The 24489-nt window shown below is 39.6% G+C and overlaps 1 protein-coding gene across 1 annotated transcript in view; it reads right to left on the reverse strand.

Moving 5' to 3' along the window:
- The window catches only part of LOC101427658 (zinc finger protein 624-like), a 195797-nt gene that overhangs the window by 117356 nt on the left and 53952 nt on the right, over window positions 1-24489 (reverse strand). Inside the window, exon 6 of the mRNA XM_071215524.1 lies at window positions 3165-3446. Coding sequence (XP_071071625.1) covers window positions 3165-3446 — 282 coding nt within the window. The remainder of the gene's footprint in view (window positions 1-3164; window positions 3447-24489) is intronic.

Genomic DNA, 24489 nt, shown 5'->3' on the forward strand with positions numbered 1-24489 from the left:
AATATTTTTGTAGCAAAAGCAAAAAAAGTTCTTTATCAATGCTGAAGGTCAGAAAAATATGGGATTTAGTTTTATGAAATGTGGCTACAATCAAGAATTTTTAAATTTTCTGTGAGTAGTAAAGTATATCTTGTTTCACACTTTATATGCTTATTTTACATTTCAATCAGATTCATTAAGTTTAATGAAATAGTTCTGCCATAATGCTTATTTTGAAAATGTGAATTTGTCCCAATATGACTGATTTTAGGGAACAAGGTGAACATAACACAAATACCACATTTGCTTAGGTGTGATTTTGTCTCTGAGAAACACTACTGCAGCAACTTTGCCCCTGAGGGGACATCTGGCAATGTCTAAAGACATTTTTGACTGTCATGACTGGGGAAGGGGGTATTACTGAAATTTAGTGGACAGACAAGAGGGATTCTGCTTACCACCCTGCAATGCATAGGACAGTCTCCCACAACATAGAATTATCTGTTCCAATGTGTCAACTTTGCTAAGGTTAAAAAAACCTGCATGAAGTGAATGCAGAAAACTGTACCCAGGTGATCTGAACCATGTAGGATAAAACAAAATGCACACATGCACATCCCTCAAACATCTACCATCTATCTCAGTTTAAACCTGGTGTTTGATTAAGCCTTAGCTATCTACAATTTTTTTTTTTTTTTTTTTTTAAAGATACTTAGATTACAAAAATGTCACATCATCCACTTCTGGTGTTACGACTTTTTCATTTGAGATACCCTTTCTTCCACCACATCAAAATACCTTCCAATACTTTTTACACCCATTTACCCAAGCAATCTTCAGGCAAAGTGGCATACTTACTGTAGCATTTATGCCTTTCCTAGCCATTTAACATGTGTAAACAGTGCTATGTTTCTTAGGTTCCTTTTTTTTTTTTAATGTACCACTGACAATGTTTTTTGAGTGTTGCTGCCTAGCCACATTTTCCCCACTAGCTCTGTGATTTGTTCTGAATGATTCTGCATAGCATTGTGATTTTCAGAAATACATGTGTTAGAGCAGACCTTCTGCATGTTTTTATTTCTTTGCTACATGCATTTTTTCTTATCTCTTCTCTAATTAAATTCCTTCCTTTTTAAATGTCAAAAATCTTAATTTTTATTAGTTACCTTTTTAATTTCCAAATGTTTAAAACATACAGAAAATTACAGAGGCTATTATAAACAAGTATTCTTGTACTCACCACTGATTTTAAAAATTTAACATTTTTGTTTAAGATTTCCTTTTAATAAAATCAATAGAACTCGATGGATAAACTGAAACCCTCTTGGAACCTTTCTCTAATCCTGTTCTTATATTCAGTCCTATTCTGCATTCCCAGCGGCAAACATTATTATAAATGTAGTGAATTTTTTCAACTGTTTCTAAATTTTTAGTATATATATCTGCCATCACAAACAATATATAATATTGATTTCTTTTATACATAAATGCTTTATTCTTCTGTAGCTTGTTTTTTCTCTCAAATTGTTTGAGGTCTATCCATGTTGATACATACACAGCTAATTTAATCTCGTACAGTGTTCTATTATCTGAGTCACAAGTTTTTTATATTCATTGACCATTTGTGTTCTGGGAACTGCCTATTTTACAAACCTTGTCTATTTTTTTATTGAGTTGCTTGTCTTTTTCATTTGTAGGATTTCTTTATATAACTTGTATACTAATGAATGTTGACTATGTAGGTTGCCAATACTTCCTACTAGCCTGTGGCTAATTTTTTCATTCTATTTATGCTGTTTTATATTGTACAGAAAATTTTTATTTGATGTAATTATACCAATCTTTTCCCCGTCTTTTTGCTCTTTTGTATTTTGTTTCAGGAGAGTATTTTCTACACTCTGGTCACAAAGATATTTTACATTATCTTCACAAAGGTAAAGTTTTGCTTTTTAGGTATCAATTTTTAATCTACCTAGAAAGTAGTTTTATGCATAATATCTACCTTAATTTTTTTCCACATGGAAACTCGATTGTCCTAACATCATTTTTGAATACCCCATTCTTTGCCTATTAATTTGTAAGGTTACCAGTGTGGTAGACCAAGTCCCATGATACCTCCCATCTGTATCTGTGTGCTCTGTTCTTTTTCTAGTGCTCTATATGACTATCCCTGCACAAAACAACACTGCATTAATTCTACAGGTTTATAGTCTTTTATATGGTAGGGTACTTTCCCTTCCTTTTTCTTTTTTCATAGACCCATTACTCATTTTTTGACCATTATATTTCCCAAATGAACCTTAAAATCTGTTCATCTAAAATCATAAAAATCTGACTGTGATTTTGGTGAAACTCCTGGAAATTTACATATTTGGAGGAAATGTATCATCTTTCTATATTTGGTCTTCCCATCTATGGGCATGGGGTATCTATCATTTCTTAGATCATTTTTTTCAATAAAGCAGTTGCACATCTTTTGTAGAATTAATCCTAGAAAATCATGGTTTTGTAGCAATTGTAATTTATTATTCATGATCTCATTTAATTCGTTTAATAATCAGCAAAAATGATCAATACAAAATTTTTATATAACATAGAAAAACATGAATTAGGAAGCAAAAATCTTTGCCACTGCCTCGAAACCTCAATTTCCCTATTCTTCAACAAATCAACAAATAATCAAATTATGTGTACAGTGTTTAGGTTTTTTATATCCTTCTCGATTCCTTCCTTCTTATACTCAACACGAACTTTATCACGTTAGCAACAATGCTTTGACATTTAACATGTTGCCGTCTATCATTTCAGCCTTCAAATTCTTAAATTTTTTAAAATTTTGTTTTGAAATCAGTAATTCTATGATGTAAACCTGTCGTTGAGACGGACACATTTCCGGCCTCCAGATCTGTTTCGATTCCTCCCCTTGCCCGCCCCGCGCCACACCCGGGCGTCCGTCGCCAAGTGTGGGCCCTACGCAAGGGTCTAACCCCGTCCAGGCTCTGCTTTGTCAGGGGTTTGGCCACGGACGAAGCCCGGGACAGACGAACGGCTGCCACCGGCTCACTCCACAGCCGGGACCCCCAAGCGGAGCCTGACGCGAACACACTGACTCCGCCCTTCCCGTCCACCGCAGCCCAAACTGTGGGTCCCACATCCGGGCGTCCACGCGGAGGAGCCCCTCTTACCCGCGCCAGGTCACCCATGGCTTTTCGCGGTGTTGCCAGGCACCAACCCGAAATGGCCGACTGTTCCAGCTCTCGCACGCAGGAAACTTTCCGCCGAGCACCGCCTCTCGCTCCGCCCCGAATTTCAGGCCAAGCCCTGAGGGCACGCGATGCACCCTGGGAATCGCCACCTTGCACTCCCTGGAAAGCGGTGGCCGCTTGCCTGGCACTGCGGCTCCATCCCGAAGGAGAAGTAGGAGCAGTTTCACTTGTCCAAGACCTGCTTAGCAGGAGCAGGCTTTTCTGTCAGTTTTCAAGGAAGGGTCCTCTTGAGTCCAGGACTCAGGCTACAGCCAACCTTAATTGGGGATAGATGCTTGGACGATCTTGGTATCTCCAGGAGACTTCCAGATGGGGTGACCCAGGGAAACATCAGCTTTTATCAAATCTGGCCTCCTAAGCAAAGAGAGATGTGGAGAGGAAGTGGGAGAGTGATTGAAAGAAATGAGGATAGAGAAAGAGGGAGACACACACCCGCAGAAAGAGAGAGGAGGGAACAGAGTCAAACTGAAAAGAGCTGAAGAGAAAGAGGCAGCAAGAAGAGGCACACTCATAAAACAGAGACAGAGAGATATGAAGAGCAAGGGAGTGTCTTTGTTTGAAGGGGTTCATTTGTGAAATGCCAGAAATCAAGTGAAGGAGTTGGGAAATGAGACGTGGAAGAGAGTTAAGACAATAAAGGGAGCAATTGGGATTCAGGCCTGCTGCCCACTTTGTGAGAAAGTGTAAAACATACTTGAGAATTATCCCACCAAGGGGTGAGGAGACTGGGGTATTTACCCACCCATTCCTGTCCCTCATTGTTGAGAACACTTCTGTTCTGGGCACAGAGGCTGAGCAATGTACCTTGGCCATAGAATGTCAAAGTTGATCCCTGCATTAGCCAAGTGCAGACAAAGGAAAACGGGTGAGGCAACAACAGCAACACTGGGAGAGAGACACAGAGATGGGGAAAAAAACAAAAAGGGGGAAATGGAAACATGAATATAGAGACACAGAAAGAGACAAAAATAAAGCAGAAAAGTTGGAGGGAGAGGCTTGAAGAACAATACAAAGAGAGGCAGACAAGATAAGATACAGGGAGATAGTGAAAAAGAGAGACATTAAAAAAAAGAGAGGGATTAAAAGGAAATGGGTGGCAAGAGGTTGGTCCTCAGAAAATCAATTTCAAATACTATCCTAACAATATTTAAGGTGTCAGGTTATAGCAAGCATAAAGGAAAAGTATGCCTCTTAGGGGACAGAACATATAAGAGAAATAAAATAGTCCCTGTGTAGGTATGATGAATGTGTCCATATATCTGTGTCTACTATATAATAGTGTAATGTACACATACTATATAGTTTAAATTTTTAAAATTTATGCTAATATCATATAATAAAATTGACCTTCTTGGTACATAGTTCTGTGAATTTTAACACATACAAACAGGGGTAACCACCACCATAATTAGGCTATTGAAAGTTTCTTCACGCCCCAAAGTGCCCTCATGCTATCCCTTTAGGGTCACCCCCTCCCTACATCAGTAACCTCTAGCAAGGACTAGGTTCTCTGTACTTAAACTTTTAGCTTTTCAATAATGTCACATATATGTATATCACAGATAGTTTGTAATCTTTTGATACTAGCTTCTTTCATGCATCATAATTCCTTTGAGATTGAGTTGTTCCATGTATCACTAGTTTGTTCCTTTTTATTATTGGGTAGTATTCCACAGTATGAAAGTGTTATAGTTTGTTTACCAATTCACAATTGAAGGACATCTGGGTTGTTCCCAGTTTTTCACAATTATCAATATAATTGCTATACACATTCATGTACAGGTTTTTGTGTGAACATAAGTAGTCATTTCTCTAACATGGAATATCCAGGAGTGGGATTGTTGAGCGATTCAGTAATGTATGCTTAACTATATCAGAAACTGATGAACCATTTCAAGAGTGGCTGTACCATTTCCCATTGCCACCAGCAATTTATGAGTTCTGATTGTTGTACATTCTCAATAGCAATTTGTATTGTCAGAATGTTCTAAGGTATGGAAAGCCTAGATAGAGTGCAGGACACCTACAACTAAACCTAACAATTAGAAATCTTTGAAATATTTCACCGAGCAAAAATCAAAAGAGTGAAACAGTCATTAGTTTTAGAAAGAAGACATAATCTTAACTGTGATGCAGGAGTTGAAGGAGCCAGAAGAAATGCAAATTACCATTTTTCCCTTTAAGTCTCTTGGGTGGCAGGTCTAGAAAAAGAATTTGGTTGCAGTGATTAACTGTTGATTTCAGAAAACTAAATGAATAGCTGATGCTGCTATTTTTCTGTATTGCTTGATCCTTTTAATCATCCTTTTATTGTAAGGTTGGTAATCTGGTGAGTGCATTCTTTTTGACATTGTTCATCTTGGCCACCAATCAATTTGCTTTCACTTAACAGAAATGGAAATTTACTTTCATTCTCCTGTAACAGAAACACTTCACTTTTCCGTCTTTGGTTTGTAATGTGGAAGTCAATTTTCCTATTGACCACATATTGATTGGTATGATTCCAAAGCAGTTGTACCTGAGGTCCTGTCTTCATACTTCCAAGGAACAGGCTATTAAACAGGAAAAATATGAAGCGCCTTCCAAATACTTGTCTTCCAGGGTTAGTGTTCTGGACCAAATAGAATAATTTAAAGTAAACATAATAGTTTTGTTTTTGGAGCCACTACAACAAAAATAAAGACAAAAATTAATGAGCATATTTGAATAAGAGAGAAGATAGGCCATACTCATACTGCAGGCTCATCATGAGACTGCTAAAGAAAAGTGAATCATTATTTATGTGATGCCAAAACAACAAAGGCTGTTTGCGACCATATAGCATCTGTACATGCTGAATTTTTTTTGGTTTATGTGGCAGTATGATATTATTTATGAATTCCAAAAAGAGATATTGATTATGTTTGTAAACTGGTCTGTTCCTATGGGTATGGCACCCTTTGATTGATTTAAATTCAATGGTTTTACATTTGCTTGATTAAATAAAGATTAGGGCTTTGATTTGACCATGTCATTAGGGCAACTCAGTTTGAGTTCCCACCCCCTTGATGGACTATATAAATATATATTCAGTCAAGGAGATGCACAGAAGTAGATATACAGGGAAGATATACAGGAGAGAGACAACTCTATAGAGACAGCAGAGGCCCCGAGAGATGAGCCATTCACCTGATAGTTTATAGCTGACCTTGTGAAGAGAATAGTGCAGCTGAGCCCAGAAAGAAACAAGCCCCAAGAAGAGAAATGAGCCCTATCCCAGCCTATAGCTGAGATCAGAAGAAGCTGGACCCATGGAGACTTAAGAGGGAAGATGAAGCCAGAACACTCACAGACATCGCCCACCATCTTGCTTCAACCTATGGCAACAGAGTTTGATAAGAAAGTAATCCTGAGTTGGACTCTTTAGGGCCTTGTAACTGTGAGTTTTTACTCTAAATAGATACTCTTTATAAAAGCCAACAGATTTCTGGTACTTTGCATCAGCACCCCTTTGGCTCACTATTGTTTATAAATTACTCTTCAGGGATATATTCTTGGAAATGTGGCAGCTTCAGCAGGTATTTGAGGAGTACTGACAGAATTCAGCTTATGATATCTGAACTGTCAGACTGCCAAGGCTTATATTTCCTGGAAAGTCAGGTCTGTTGCCTATGGGCCCTAGTTGAAGGGACAGCTCCCAAGAAACATCAAGTTCCTTTTGACCTGGTTTGATTTAATGACTTATGAAGTGAGTCCAATAAAAGCTACATTATTAAAAGTAAGTAATACGGTCACATTCAGTCAAGTCACAATTTTACACCTTCATAGAACTGTGGCTACACTGCTGCATTAGTGAAGGACAGTCCTTTGCAACTTCCGGTATCCTGGAATTTCACTCAGGCTCTGACCTCAGAGCTGCTGCAGAGTCCACAAAAGACTCCATCACTAGCACTTTCTCAAATTGGTCAGCCACTTCCCAAATGACTTTGGGAGAAATGGTACAAGTGGTAGATGAAGAAACCTTTTTTTTCAATGACAAATTACAGGCAGTATAATGGGACTTGGTCCTTATTTACACAGATTCTTGTGCTCTGCCTAATTGTTTCCTTGTCTGGTTTGGCTATTGGCATTTTCCTGATTTGAGTATTGGGGCAGAGCTTGTTAGATCAAGTGTCTATGAACTTAATAGGCAGACACGTCCAACAAGTTTAAAATCCTATTTGACATCTGCTTCTTTCCAGGCTCAGGGGAGGATTCACATTGGAATAGAGGTGTTGGTGCTCTGTGACCCTTTAGAGTAAGACAAATACGTGTCAAGAGAGTTGTCTGGGGTATTCTAAAAAGCTGCTTTCACACTACTTGAAGTAGCTCATTCATGCAAAGATCTTACTTTGTTGGTTTATTTTTTTTCTTTTCATGCCTTGAGTTGAATTTGTAGTTTTATATATTCTTTTTTTTCTCTTCTGCTCTTTTAGAAACCTTGTGTTAGATTCACATAATATTAGTGATTGCTCTTGATTTTTTAATATATATTTTGATTAGACAAGTTGTGAGCTTACAAAATAATCATACATAATGAGAAGAATTCTTATATGTGATGATTAAGCTGGTGTGTCAACTTGGCCAGGTAATTGTGGCCAGTTGTTTTGATCAAGCAAGCACTGGGCTAATTATAATACAAGGACATTTATGGACTTTAGTCATCAGTGAGTTTACTACATGGATGGCTGATTACATCTTTGATCAGCCAGGGAGATTGCCTTCAGCAATGAGTGATGTTTTATCCAATCAACTGAATGTCTTAAAAGGGGAAGTGATTTCAGCATTCAGAGAGAATTTCCCAGCTCATCTTTGGACAGCCAACATCTCCTGGAAATCATCAAGGACCTTCACTAGACTTTTTTCAAAGCCCCTGGTTTGCAGCCTGCCTGCAGAATCTGGATTTGTGCATCCCCATTGTTATGTGAGAGAATTTTATAAAATCTAATACTATCTACAAATACCTCCTTTTGATTCTGTTTCCCTAGAGAACCCTGACTAATACACCATATATTCCCCCTCCACCAACACCTTGCATTGTTGTGGAACATGTGTTACAGATTATGAAAGAACATCATCAGACTATTACCACTAACTATGGTCCAGAACTTATATTTGGTATATTTTTTTCGATTTACCTCTATGACTAAGACCGTTTACTAGTATTGTACATTTGCTATAGTTCATAAGAGATCATTCTCATATTTGTACTGTTAACCACAATCCATCTTTCACCACATGGTTCACTGTGTTATACAGTCCTATGCCTTGTAAATTCTAACCAAAGTGTACACTCAGTGGCTCTCACTTTCATCAGAGTTGTGCAGTCATTGCCTCAGTAAATTTTTGAATGTTTTCCTCAGTCCAAAAGAAAAAAATCCCACACACTCCTATTATTAACTTTTTTTTTAGAAGTTATTTTTTTGTGTTTTTTTATTTTTATTTTATTTCTCTCTCCTTCCCCGCCCCACCCCACCCCAATTGTCTGTTCTCTGTGTCTATTTGCTGTGTGTTCTTCTTTGTCCGCTTCTGTTGTTTTCAGTGGCATGGGAATCTGTGTTTCTTTTTGTTGCATCATCTTGTTGTGTCAGCTCTCCGTGTGTGCAGTGCCATTCCTGGGCAGGCTGAACTTTCTTTCATGCTGGGTGGCTCTCCTTACAGGGCGCACTCCTGCATGTGGGGCTCCCCTTCACGGGGACACCCCTGCATGGCAGGGCACTCCTTGTGCTCATGAGCACTGCGCATGGGCCAGCTCCACATGGGTCAAGGAGGCCCGGGGTTTGAACCACGGACCTCCCATGTGGTAGACGGACACCCTAACCACTGTACCAAGTCCACTTCCTTATTATTAGCTCTTAATGTTGACATAGTACCTTCTTGGGCACTGATGCAAGAATGTTACAATATTGCTATTAACTATAGTCCATAAGTTACATTAATTGTATTTTTCCCATGCATCACCATATTCTTACCACCTTGTAATAGTGACATACATTTGTTCTAGCTCACAGAGGTACATTCTTCTGTTTATATTATTAACAAGAATCCTCATCCATCTCAGGGTTCACTATGTTATTCAGTTCCTAGATTATTCTCTAGCTTTCTTTATTTAAAAAAATTTTTTTTGTCTTTATTTATTTTTTTAATGTTACATTAAAAAATATGAGGTCCCCATATACCCCCCACCCCTCTCACTCCACTCCTCCCCCCATAACAACAACCTCCTCCATCATCATGAGACATTCATCGCATTTGGTGAATACATCTCTGAGCACCGCTGCACCTCATGGTCAATGGTCCACATCATACCCACACTCTCCCACAGTCCACCCAGTGGGCCATGGGAGGACATACAATGTCCAGTAACTTTCCCTGCAGCACCACCCAGGACAACTCCAAGTCCTGAAAACACCCCCACATCACATCTCTTCCTCCCACTCCCTATCCCCAGCAGCCACCATAAAATGACAATTTTTTAAGAATTTTATTATTTATTTATTTCTCCCCACTCCCTCTTTGTTTGCATTTGCTGTGTCTGTTTTTGTTGTGTGCTGGTATTCTTTTTCAGGAGGCACCAGGAACCAAACCTGGCACCTCCTGTGTGGGAGGGAGGCACCTAATCACTTGAGCCACCTTTGCTCCCTGCTTTGTTGTGTCTCTCATCATGTTTTCTCCATGTGTCCTTGTTGCATTATCTTTTTGCGTCAGCTTGCCACACCAACCCTTTGTGTCTGCTCACTGTCTTGCTCATCTTCTTTAGGAGAACCAGAAACCAAACCCAGACTTCCCATGTGGTAGGTGGGAGCTTAATCACTTTAGGGACATCCACTTTCCTTAGTTGACGTTTATATCCCTAAACTACCCCTTTCAGCCACAATCCCATTTATAAACCAGCTGTTAGTTATATTCACTAAAATGTGTTACTGTCAACGCTATTCATTTCTACATTTTACAGTCAAGCTAACTAAAATTTTACATATATTAAGCATCAGTTCCCCTTCTCAGCCCCCAACCTATCTCCGAGTAATGTACTCTAGGTTTTAACTCCATGTGTTTATTCTTCATATTTAGCTCATATTAGTGAGACCATAAAATATTTTTCCTTTTGTGTCTGGCCTATTTCATTCAGTATAATATCCTCAAGTTTCATCCATGTTGTCACATGTGTCCCAATTTCATTTCTTCTTATAGCAGCATACTATTCCATCATATGTATATGCCACATTTTATTTATCCTTTCATTTGTTGATGGATACTTGAGTTGTTTCCATCTTTGGGCAATTGTAGTAAATCTGCTATGAACACCAGTGTGAAAATGTCTGTTCGTGTCAATGTTTTCAGTTCTTCTAGATATATTCCTATACAGGAATTGCTGGAATAATGCAATTCTATATGTAGCTTCCTGAAGAACTGCAAAACTGTCTTCCACAGAGGCTGCACCATTCTGCATTCCCATCAATAGTGAAGGAGTGTTCCTCTTTCTCCACATCCTCTCCAGCACTTGATGCTTTCTGTTTTGTAAAAATAGTAACCACTTTTTGAGGTGTGAGATGATATCTCATTGTCATTTTGATTTGCATTCCCTAGTAGTTAGTGATATTGAACATGTCCTCATGTGAATTTTCACCATTTGTATTTTCTTTGGAGAAATGTCTGTTAGTCTTTTGCCCACTTTCTAATTGGTTTGTCTGACCTTTTATTGTTGAGTTGTATGATCTCTTTATATAGCATGGAAATCAAATCCTTATCGGATCTGTGGTTTCCAAATATTTTCTCCCACTGAGTGGGCTGCCTTTTCCCATTCTTGACAAAGTCCTTTGAAACACAAAAATCTTTAAATTTGAGGAAACCCATTTATCTGGGTTTTTTTTTCTTTTCCTGCTTGTGCTTTTGGTGTATGGTTTAAAAAGCTACCACCTACCACCAAGTTTGAAGATGTTTCCCTACATTTTCTTCTAGGAGTATTATAGTTCCAGCTTTTATATTTAGGTCTTTGGTCCATTTTTAGTTAATTTTTATATGAGGTGTGAGGTAGGGTTCCTCTTTCTTTCCTTTGAATATGCATATTCAGTTCTACTGGCACCATTTGTTGAATAGACTGTTCTGCTCCATCTGGGTGGCCTTGACATCCACATTAAAAAAAAAAAAAAATCATTGGACCAGGGTGGCGGACTTGGCCCAGTGGTTAGGGTGTCCATCTACCACATGAGAGGTGCACGGTTCAAACCCCGGGCCTCCTTGACCTGTGTGGAGCTGGCCCATGCACAGTGCTGATGCGCACAAGGAGTGCTGTGCCACGCAGGGGTGTCCCCCACATAGGGGAGCCCCACACACTCCGTAAGGAGAGCCGCCAGCGGGAAACAAAGTGCAGCCTGCCCAGGAATGGTGCCACACACACGGAGAACTGACACAACAAGATGAGGCAATAAAAAGAAACACAGATTCCCATGCCACTGACAACAACAGAAGTGGACAAAGAAGACACAGCAAAATAGGCACAGAGAACAGACAAATGGAATAGGGGGTGGGGGGTGGGGAAGGGGAGAGAAATAAATAAATAAATCTTAAAAAAAAAATCTTTGGACCATAGATGTGAGGGTCTGTTTCTGAACCATTACTTTGATTCCATTGGTCTATATGTCTATCTTTATGTGATTATCATGCTGTTTTTAACCACTGTAGCTAGGTAATATAAATTAAAGTCAAGAAGCGAAAGTCCTCCAGCTTCCTATCTCCTTTTTAAGATATTTCTGGTTATTTGGGGTCCCTTACTCTTCCAAATATATTTGATAGTTGAGTTTTCCATTTATTTTTTAAAAAACAGCTGTTGAAATTTTTATGGAATTTTTATTGGGATTGCACTGAATTTTCATATCAAAGTGGGTAGAATTGACATCTTCATGATAATTAATCTTCCAATCCATGAACACAGAATATTCTTATATTTATTTAGGTCTTCTTTGAATTCTTTTAGCAATGCATTGTAGTTTTCTGAACACAAGTGCTTTATATCCTTGGTTAAATATATTACAAAATATTTTATTCTTTTAGTCACTATTGTACATGGAATTTCTTTCCTAACTTCATCCTCAGATTGTTCATTACTATGTATAGAAATACTGTAAACTTTTGCATATTCAAGTTGTATTCTACCACATGGCAGAACCTATTTATTAGCTCTAGTTGCTTTTTTGTACATTTTTCAAGACTTTCTAGGTATAGGATCACATCATCTGCAGATAGTGAAAGTTTTACTTCTTCTTTTCCAATTTGGATGACTTTCATTTCTTTTGCTTACCTGATTGCGCTAGCTAGAGCCTTTAGCACTATATTAAACAATAGTGATGACAATGGACAATGTTGTCTCATTCCTGGGAAAGCTTTCAGTCTTTAATAATTGAATACATTAGCTGTGGGTTTTTCTTATATGCCCCTTATCATGTTGAGAAATTTCCCTTCAATTCTTATCTTTTGGAGTATTTTTTATCAAAAAAGCCTGCTGTATTTTGTCATATGTCTTTTTTGCATCAATCAAGATGATCATGTTATATTTTTTCTTTGATTTATTAATATAATATACTGTGCTGATTGATTTTCTTGTATTGACCCACCTTTGCATGTCTGGTATAAAACTCACTTGATCATGATGAATAATTCTTTTAATGTGTTATTGGATTCAATGAGTGAGTATTTTATTGAAGATTTTTTTACTATATTCATTAGGGAAATGGGTGTGTAATTTTCTTTTTCATAATATCTTTATCTGGCTTTGGTATTAGTGTGATACTGGCTTTCTCCATGTTGTCATATGTGTCTCGATTTCATTTCTTCTTACCATAAAGAAGTATTGCATCATATGTATATTCCACATTTTTAATCTATTCATCAGTTGATGGACACTTGGGTTGTTTCCAGCTTTTGACACTTGTGAATAATACAGCTATGAACATCAGTGTGCAAAAGTCTGTTCATGTCCCTGTTTTCAGTTCTTATGAATATATTCCTAGAATATAGGAATTTCATTCCTTCTGCTTGCTTTGGGAATATTTGGTTGTTCTTTTTCTAGTTCCTCTTGCTGTGTAGTTAGATCATTGATTTTAGCTCTTTCTTCTTTTTTAATGTAAGCATCAAGGGCTATAAATCTCCCTCAGCACTGCCTTCACTGCATCCCATAAGTTCTGATATGTTGTGTGTTCTCATTTTCCTTTGTCTCAAGAGATTTATTGATTTTTCTTACAATTTCTTCTATGACCCACAGATTATTTATGACTGTGTTGTTTAATCTCCATATATAATTGTGAATTTTCCCTTTTTCCACCTGTTGTTGACTTCCACCTTTATTCCATTATGATCAGAGAATGTGCTTTGTTTAATTTTGATCTTTTTTTTAATTAATTGAGATGTGTTTTGTGATCCAACATGTAGTCTATTCTGGAGAAAGACCCATGAGCACTTGAGAAAAAAGTATATCCTGCTCTTTTGGGGTGCAATGTTCTATATATGTCTATTAGGTTTAGTTCATTTATCATATTATTCAAGCTCTCTGTTTCTTTATTGATCTTCTGCCCAGTTGTTCTATCAAATGATGAAACTGGTGTATTTAAGTTTCAAACTATTTTTGTAGAGACATCTATTTTTCCCTTCGGTTTTGCCTGTGTTTGCTTATGTACTTTGGGGCCTACTGGTTAGGTGCATATATATTTATGATTGCTATTTCCTTCTGGTGAACTGCCCCTTTTATTAATATATAATGTCTGTTTTTGTCTTTAATAATAGCTTTGCTTTTAAAGTCTATTCATTTGATATAAGTATAACTACTCCAGCTTTTTTTTCCTTCTTTTTTTAGTTACTACATGCATAGAATATCTTTTTCCAGACTTTTACTTTCAATCTATTTGTATCTTTTGGTGTAAGATGAATCTCTTGTAGAGAGCATATTGATGACTCATGTTTTCTTATCCATTCCACCAGTCTGTGTCTTTTGATTAGGTAGTTTAATCCATTATCATTCAATGTTATTTGTGTAAAGGCAGTTCTTACTTCACCCATTTTGAGTTTTGGGTTTTGTATTAGTCAGCCAAAGGGGTGCTGATGCAAAGTACCAGAAATTTGTTGGCTTTTATAAAGGGTATTTATTTGGAGTAAAAGCTTACAGTCCCAAGACCCTAAAGAGTACAATTCAAGGTTGCTTTCTCACCAAAGTCAGTTGCCACAAGTTGAAGCAAGATGGTGGACGATCTCTGCCTGGTCTCTCAGGGCTTTCAGTATTAGTCTCCGGCATAGGAGTTGTTTCTTTCTGGGCCTGCTCAGCTGCTCTGTTCTCTTCCACTGCAAACTATTAATATCAGGCAAATGGCTCATCTCTCTTCCTGGGGATTGAGCTGTTTGAGCCTTCTCCTTTCTGTCACATGGCAGGACCAAAATGACTAAGTGCTCTCCTTTTCCATGGGTCTTCTTGAGGGAGTGTCCATTTATATCAGCCCACCTTGGGGAGGATGGGATTCAACCCTGAGTTGTGCCCTACTGACATGGTAGAATCAAAGCCCTAAACTTAACAGGTAATTAATCAAGACATGTTAGCTGATTCTAATGCATTTAAAGATAATCACACCCAGAAGAACAGACCAGTTTACAAACATAATCTTTTTGTTTTTTGGGATTCATAAATGATATAAAACTGCCACAGGTTTTATCTGTCATATCTTACATTCACCACTCTTTTTTACACTTTGTTACTTTTATTGATATAATCTTCACTCCTGGACTCTTCCAAGCCTCTCTCTCCTCTCCTTTCTTTTCAGCCTATAACACTCCCTTTAGTGTTTACTGCAAAACTTGTCTCTTGGTTACAAATGTTCTGTTTCTGTTAATCTGTGAATACTCTAAAGTTGCCTCCATTTTTGAAAAACAATCTTGTTGGATATAGGATTCTTGGCTGGCAATTTTTCTCTTTCAGTGATTAAAATATATCATACCACTGCTTTCTTGCCTCCATGATTTTTTCTTTTTTTTTAATTCCCCATCCCCTCCCCCCAAGATGGCTCCCTCCTCTGCTCATTGTCTGCTTGTCCTCTTTAGGAGGCACTGGGAACCAAACCTGGAACCTCCCATGTGGAAGGCAAGTACCCTGCTCTCTGCTGGTTGTGTTCTCTACTGGTTTTGGCATCTGCTGGTTGTGGCATCTGTTCACTGTGGCAGTTGTGGTATCTGCTCATTGTGGTGTCTGCTTTTTGCAGTTTTTGCAGCATCTGCTGGTGGCAGTGGTTGCAGCATCTGCTTGTTGTTGTATCTGCTTGTTGTGGTGTCTGCTGGTTGCATTTGTTGTGGCATCTGCTGGTTGCAGCATCTACTTGTCTTCTTTAGGAGGCACTATGAACCAAACCTGGATCCTCCCATGTGGGAGGCAGACACCCAATTGCTTGAGCAGCATCTGCTTCCCTCCATGGTTTCTGATAAGAAATCAGCACTTAAGCTTTTCGGGCATCTCTTGTATGTGATGAATCACTCTCTTGCTGCCCTCAGGATTTTCTCTTTATCTTTGGCATTTGACATTCTATTTAGTATGTGTCTTTGAGTAGATCTATTTGGATTTATTCAGATGGGAGTGCATCGTATTTCTTGGATACAGCTATGTGTCCCTCATTAGGGTTGGGTAATTTTCTACCATTATTTCTTCAAATATTCCTTTTGCCTCTTTTCCTTTCTCTTCTTCTGGGACACCCATGACATGTATATTTACACATCTCTTGCTGTCATTTAGTTCCCTAAGACTCTGTTCAACTTTTTTTCCATTCTTTTCTTCATCTGTTCTTTTGTTTGTTCATGCTCAGAGGCCTTGTCTTCAAGGTCACTGATACTTTATTTTCTTTCTTCAAATGTGCTGTAATATTTCTCCATTGTGTTTTTAATTTCATTTATTGTGCCTTTCATTCTGCTAATAGCTACTATTTTTCTATGTATGCTTTCAAATTCTTCTTTGTGCTCACCCAGTGTCTTCTTAATATCTTTAATCTCTTTAGCCATCACATTGAATTTATTAAGATTTGTTCAGACATCTATGATTAGTTGTCTCAGCTCCTTTATGTCATCTGGAGGCCTAGTTTGTTCCTTTGACTGGGTCATATCTTCCTGTTTCTTGGTATGGCTTATAATTCTTGCTTTGTGTCTCAGCATCTGACTTACTTGATATGTTTATTCCAGAACCAGTTTCTCTCTTTTAGTCTAGGGCTTTATATTTGATTGGCTTTGTGCTACAGCCCCTCTTTGATATTTTGTTCAACTTAATTTGGAACTTTCTATTGACTTGTGTATAGCTAATCTGATTTTGGGGGCTCTTTTCATCTGTTTCTTGACCTTTCTCCCTTGCTGATTGTGGAGGAGGAGCTTAGTTCTGTAAACTGTGGAGGCTGAAGCTCCCTGCATTGCCCCAGGAACCACTGAATCTTCTCCCACTGTTTTAGTCAGCCAAAAGGGGTACTGAGGCAAAGTACTAGAAATCTCTTGGCTTTTATAAAGGGTATTTGTTTGGGGTAGACGCTTACAGTTACAAGGCCCAAAAAAGTCCAACTTTCTCAGAGTTACTTCCTCATGAAACTCTGTTGCCACATGTTGAAGCAAGATGTTGGGTGATATCTGCAAGGGTTCAGCCTTCCTCTTCCTCTTAAGGCTCTGTGGTTCCAGCATTCTAGTCTGTGCATGCCAAAAGTGACTACAGTTGCCCAGAGAGGCTGGGTGCAGTTCCCCTCAGCTTCCTCCCTGCCGTAGGCAGGGCTAGAGAGTAGGCAAGTGCAGCAAATGAACCTGGGTGACAGTCCCTACTACCACTCTGATTTTTAAAAACAGATTTATTTATTTTTATTTCATTTATTTATTCTCATCCCTCCCCCTTGTTGTTGGCACTTGCTGTCTGCCGTCAGCTCACTGCAGCACCGGGCGCAGGCCATCAGCTCACCACGGTCCCAGCACAGGCCATTAGCTTACTGTGGCATTGGCACAGGCCAGCTTGCCTTCACCAGGAGGTCCTGGGAATTGAACCTGGGGCCTCCTGTATGGTAGATGGGAACCCAATCACCTGAGCTACATCTACCTCCCACCACTGTGATTTTCAATTAGCCCTGCTTCCCTCATGCCAGAGGCAGAGTTAAAAATGAAGTCTATCAGCCTCTTTCTGGTTTGGACAGGTTCAAACTTAAGCTGTTCTTAGGACTGGGCTTTATCCAGTTGAATTTACTAATCAGTGGTGCAAGTCATTGCCTGACTGTCTCTTTCTCCACCATTTTTGGGAAATGGAGCCTCCGCCTCTAGCTAGGGAATAGCTTCTGAGGCATCTTTGGCCACCAGTGGGGTATGAACAATGGCCTCCATGGCATGGAGTACTCTACTCAGGAACCTTCACTGCTGATGGGCAGTCTCCTCTTTCCATTCTTCCAAGGATATTGCAGGATGCTCTTCTGGTTGCCTGGACCTCTGAAACAAGTGATTTACATGGCTCTGGAAGATTACTAACTACACCATAGGATAAGCTTACTCTTGGAGTGCCCCACTCTGCTGCCATCTTGCCCCTCCCTCTTATATCCAATTTTGTAGGTACCAAATTCATTGTCACTCAAGGAATCCTTTCCAGCCATATGTGGGCAATGGCAAATTGCTTGGCCTTTCCTTGTGCTGGCCTTTAGAACAGATAGCTAGAGAGAGAGATCATAAAACTATCACAAACTGTCCAAATGAGTAGGGGAACAGATCTCATGATGGCAGTCCCCCGGGTAGGCCAACTGCTCTGGTCAGGGTCATGGACTGCAACTCTGCACAACCTATATACCATGCATGCCCTGCTTCATGTCAGAGAGGAAAAACCTGCTCTTAGATTCTTAACAGCTTTGTTGAGGTGTAAGTTACATTCCTTAAACTATACATATTTAAAATTTAATATTTGTTAAGTTTTGATATACATACACAGCTGTGAGACCATTACTACAATCAAGATAATAAATATACCCAAAAGATTTGGTATACCCTCTGTTAAGTTATTCTCCTTATAATTGATACTAATTTCACTGTCATTTCTAGGTATGAATTAACTTTATCCTTTCAGTAAAGAATGTGCATTTTAGAACTGAGAACTTTGGAAACTTCTTAGCCATTGTCAAATATTACTACTCACCCATTCCTTTTGTTTTCTTCTGGAATTCTTACTAGCTATATATTGGTGATTCTCAAAATTCTCTGTGTATCTTTTCTGCTTCCATATTTTTATATTTATATATCTCTTTTTCATGCTGAGTAAATTCCTAAGTACTGACATCAATCCACTAATTCTCTCTTCAACTATGTCCAGAGAATTTATTCTATTAAGGATTTTAGTTTAATAGTTTTATCTTCTCATTTCCAAGGTTCTTTTTCATATCCACCACTTGGTGTATCATTTCCGCTTGTTTGTGTTTCATTTCTGGATTGTATTAATCAGCCAAAGAGTTGCTGAAGCAAAGTACCAAGTAATCTGTTGGTTTTTATAAAGGATATTTATTTGGGGTAGCAGCTTACAGTTACAAGGCCCTAAAGAGTCCATCTCAAGTTTACTTCCTCAACAAATTCTGTTGCCATGAATTGTAGCAAGATGGTGGGCAATATCTGTGGGGGTCCAGCCTTCCTCTTCCCTCTTCAGGCTCTGTGGGCCCACTTTCTTTTGATCTCAGCTGTAGGCTGGCATAGGGCTCAGCTGCAAACTATCAGGTGAATGTCTCGTCTGCCTCTGGAGCCCCAAGATCAAGTTCTCTCCTCTGCTGTATCTATGGAACTCTATCTATTCCATGTATTCTTCTGGGTTCTCCTTGATTGAGTGCCCATTTATATAGCCTACCAAGTAGGCGGGGACTCAACCCTGAGCCATGTCTTACTGATGTGGTCGAATTAATGTCCTAATCTTAATTTAAGATTAATTTAATCTTAATTTAGGTCTTAGTAAACCTAAAAACCTGTGAATTTAATACAATCAAAGGGTACCACACCCAGAGGTACAGACCAGTTTACAAACATAATCAATAATTCCTTTTGGAATTCATAAATAATGTCAAACTGCCACACTGATATTTTAAAATACGTTATAATTCCTTTATAATTCAGTGAATCAAAAATACTCATTTTAAATAATTTTCAGACTGCTCTATTTTTTTAAAAAGATTTGATTTATTTCTCCCCCCTTCCCCTCTGTTGTCTGCTTTCATTGTCCATTCGCTGTATGTTCTTCTGTGTCCACTTGCATTATCAGGCAGCACTGGGAAACTGCATCTCTTTTTTCTCTTGCGTCATCTCTCTGAGTCAGCTCTCTGTGTGTGTGATACCACTTCTGGGTGAGTTGCGCTTTTTCTTGCAGGGTGGCTCTCCTTGTGGGGTGCATACCTTATGTGCGGGTCACCCTTACACGGGGGCACCCCGTATGTGCAGCAGTACTGTGCATGGGCCAGCTTACCACACAGGTCAGGAGGTCCTGGGGATCAAACCCTGGACCCTCTATATGGTAGACAGATGCTTTATTAGTTGAGTCATGTCCGCTTCCCTATTTTTAAAAAAATATCTTATCTGGAGCAAATTCTTTTCTGAGTTTGTTTTTGTTGGCTTGACTAGATTTAATCTCTTTGGATTTTTGGAATTTTGGTTTGGAGGACTATTTGAATGGAAGGTTCTGTGTATGTGTACATTAAACCACTCTTATCTAGTTTGTTTTGTAGTTGCTTCTACTTGGCTACCTGAGATTCTCAGTCCATAACAAAGTTTTGTTTCTGTGGCTCAATGCTTCTTCCCATCAGTGATATTGGAAGTATCACAGATCCAGGCATTAGGACAGAAAATGGCCTGGTTTAGTTAAAGGATCTGGGTGAGAGTGTTTTCAACACTTTAACCGAGTTTTGTGGAGTCAAAAGGTATAATGATGTTGGCTGGCTTCTCCTAGATACTCTGGATACTGTTACAAAAGAAAGATGAACTAAAGGCTTCAAATTTGCAACTTAAATGCCACACAAGTGATGTGAAAGTATCTTTGTATACTTAAAGAAAATCTTGTCCCCTGCAGCCACAGGCTTGAGATATCTGGGAACCAAACTCAAACTCTCACTGTACAAGTAGCTGAGTTACAAAGGAAACTAAAATCTCAACCCCACAGGATTTCTGTGGTTAAAGTGAAAGCATTGGATTGGGATGGAGACAATGGGATGATGATAATATTGGAGGGGACATTGGAAATCTAAATTCCGCTGAGACTTAAGCAGATAAACCTGTGATGGCCTGCCCTGTGGAGACCACACTTTGTCAAACGTATTTCACTTAGCCTCCAGCATGCTCCAAGGAGTCTGGACCTCCTTCCAGCCCTGAGGCAGGCAGCAGCTCAACTCCAGTATGCACTGCCCAACTTCCACCCTGCCCTGAGGAATCTGCCTTCTAATCCCTGCCTGAAGAGATTAACACTGTCTCACCAGGAGAAAATGCAGAGGAATGCCCTGAGGTCAGTAGCTTCCAAGACATTTCTAATCCTTCTCCTTATCTGCCCCCACCACCCCTCTTCTCTTTGAGACCTATTACTAGACTAAAAGCATAACAATCTTCCAAAAGTGAAATACAAAGTGTGACCCATGAGGAAGTATGCTATACTCTGAAATAACTGCATGAGTTTTCCAACTTATATAGAGAGAAATCAGGAGAATATGTGTGGCAATGGATACTAAGTGTTAGAGATTTCTCCCTTACAAGGTTTATAATGATTAACTGATCACAAGGCTTACAACAGTTAACAAACAGTGACTTGCATTCCCATGAAATAGAACAGCCCCCCATCTAGAGCCTGTATGTTCAAATACAGTTCATTTCCTCACAAGAATAGACAAAGGAGCCACATGACACCATAAACCTCTCCCACATCCCTAGAATTCACTACCCTTAGCCCACCACCTCCTAGCCATCCCTACTAACCCTCGGGTCTTACCCATGCCCCAACCCCCTCCCATGGATCAAGCATTTTCCTGCCTTTAGATGTACAATATGAATTTATGACCACCTCTTCCAGAGGCAGGCTGAAGTCTATTCTTCAGACCCCTTCTGTTGGGAGAGCTTCCCAATAAACTTCCTGCCTGCAATCATGTCAATCTCCATGTCCCAGTGAGTGCTGAACACTAAGGATATGGGATAATGGTGGAAGGAATATAAAGTTGGATCATGCTGAGTTTATTAATATAGACCCACTAAGCAGAAATTCTGGATACAAAGCTGTAGCTCAAGGGGTTAGAAAGGGCTCTAACAGTTCATTCAGGTGGCTGTCTGAAACATGGGCCAAAAAATGACCTGGCATGTTTGAGGCTGAGATGCCCAATTTGCCCTGGTATACAGTATAAGAGGAAATTAAATGGCTTAGAGAGATTGAAATGCTAGAAAGTATTTACCATTTAAGACCTGCCCACCACCCCAAAATTTACAGGGGACACAACTTTAACCAGGACTGTGAAGAATAAATTTGTAAGACTAACTTAATCTTTCCTGAAGTTGCTATTCTCTGTAGTCCAGATATTATTGTAGGGAAGGTTATAATGGAATTAGAATCCTTAAACACTATGGGGATGATCTGATCTTGGTTCAGTAAAAGTCAAGTACTGGCCATTAATCACCAAAGATGACAAGGTGGGCGTGGCTACCACAATGAAAGGCAGAATCAAAGCAGCACTCAAAATAGTCTGAGTTGCATAGAGTTATGGCATTGGCTAATATATCATGGGGTCCCTAGAAGAGAAATAGATGGGCAGTCTACTAAATTTCTTCTGTATCTGAAGAGTTCTAGGTTGACTGAACAAAACCTTAACTCAAATTACAGATGCAGAGACTCATGGCCCCTTAATCAATTCCCAGACTTGAGACAGTTTACAGACCCAGTGACCCTTGAATGAGGAGAAGACCAGGTCCCCTTGGGAAAGGATCCTGTTAAACTGCCAAAAACTTATACTGTTATCCTTCCTCCCACATTTCCCCAAGAAGACTATGGCGTTTTTCCAGAGTAACTGTGTATTGGGTTAAAGGAGATGATCAGACATTTTGGAGATTATTAGACACTGATTCAGAAGTATATTAATTCCAGGAGACCCAAAATGTCACTGTGGTCCACCAGTCAGAGTAGGAACTTATGGAGGTCAGGTGATTGATAGAGTTTTAGCTCAGGTTCATCTCACAGTGTGTCCAGTGGGTACTTGGATCCATTCTGTGGTTATTTCTCCAGTTCCAGAATGCATAATTGGAATACATACTCAGTAACTGCAGAATCCCCACTTTGGGACCCTGGCTTGTGGAGTGAGGACTATTATGGTTGGAAAGGCCAAGTGGAAGCCCCTAGAATTGCCATTACCTAGCAAAATAGTATATCAAAATCAATACCAGACTCATGGAAGGATTGCAGAGATTAGTTGCACCATCAAAGATTTGAAGGATGCAGGGGAGGTGATTCCCACCACATCCCCATTCAACTTTCCTATTTGGCCTGTACAGATTTTGGAAGATGACAGGAGATTATCATAAACTTAACCAGGTGGTGACTCCAATGGTAGTTGCTGTCCCAGATGTGATATCATTGCTTGAGCAAATCAACACATTCCCTGGTACCTGGTATGCAGCTACTGATCTAACAAATGCTTTTCTCTCAATTGCCATTAGTAATAACCACCAGAAACAGTTTGCTTTCAGCTGGCAAGGCCAGTAGTATACCTTCACTGTCCTGCCTCAGGGGTATATCAACTTTCCAGCCCTATGTCACACAATATTGCCCGCAGGAAACTTGATTGTCTCTCCCTCCTACAAGACATCAACATTGATGATATCATGTTGATAGGAACTAGTGAGCAAGAAGTAGCAAGGACTCTAGACTTATTGGTAAGGCACTTGCATGAGAGAGGTTGAGAGACAAAGTCAACAAAAATACAGGGGCCTTCCACTTCAGTGAAATTTCCAGTGGTAAGGGACATGTTGAGATATTCCTTCTAAAGTGAAGGTAAGCTGTTGCATCTGGCTCCTCCTATGACCAAAAAAGAGGCACAATGCTTAGTTGGTCTCTTTGGATTTTGGAGACAACACATTCCTCATTTGGGTGTGATACTCTGGTGCATTTACTGAGTGACCAGAAAAGCTGCTAGTTTTGATTGGGGACCAGAACAAGAGGAGGCTCTGAGATAGGTCCAGGTTGCTGTGCAAGCTGCACTAACTCTTGGGCCATATGATCCAGCAGATCCAATGGTGCTGGAAGTTTCAGTGGCAACAGAGATGCTGTCTGGAGGCTTGGGCAGGCCTCTATAGGAGAATCACAATGCAGACTCAGGATTTTGGAGCAAAGCTGTGCCATCCTCTGCAGATAACTACTCTCCTTTTAAGAGACAGCTTTTAGCCTGCTACTGGGCCTTAGTAGAGTCTGAATGCTTAACCATGGGCAATCAAGTTATCAAGTTATCATGAGACCTGAGTTCCTATCATGAGCTGGGTATTATCTGACCCACCAAACCATAAAGTTGCACAGCAGCACTCCATAATAAAGTGGAAGTGGCATATACAAGGTAAGTCTAGAGCGCCCTGAAGGCACAAGTAAGTTATATGAGAAAATAGCCCAAATGTCCATGGTCACACTCCTGCCATGTTACCTTCTCTTTCCCAGCCCACAGCTGTGGTCTCTTGGGGTGTCCCTTACAATCAGTTGACTGAGGAATAGAAAATTAGGGTGTGGTTTACAATGGTTCTGCACAATATGCAGGTACCACCTGAAAGTAGACAGCTGCAGCACTGCAGCCCTTTTCTGGGACATCCCTGAAGGATGTGGTGAGGAAAAATCCTCCCAGTGGGCAGAACTTTCAGAAGTGCACCTGTTTGTTCATTTTCTTGGGAGAAGAAATGGCCAGAGGTGCATTTATACACTGATTCATAGGCTGTTGCCAATGGTTTGGCTGGATGGTCAGGGATTTGGAAGGAACGTGGTTGGAAAATTGGTGACAAAGAGGTCTGGGGAAGAGGTATGTGGATAGACCCTTATGAGTGGGCAAAAAACATGAAAATATTTGACCCACATGAATGCTCACCAGAAGGGTGACTTCAGCAGAGGAAGACTTTAATCAAGTGGATAAGATGAGCTGCTCTGTGGCTAATGTTCAGCCTTTTCCCTAGTCACTCCTGTCATTGCCCAATGGGCTCATGAACAAAGTGGCCATGGAGGTAGGGA

Source organism: Dasypus novemcinctus, chromosome 5 (genome assembly GCF_030445035.2).
Source record: "Dasypus novemcinctus isolate mDasNov1 chromosome 5, mDasNov1.1.hap2, whole genome shotgun sequence".
NCBI classification, from domain to species: domain Eukaryota; kingdom Metazoa; phylum Chordata; class Mammalia; order Cingulata; family Dasypodidae; genus Dasypus; species Dasypus novemcinctus.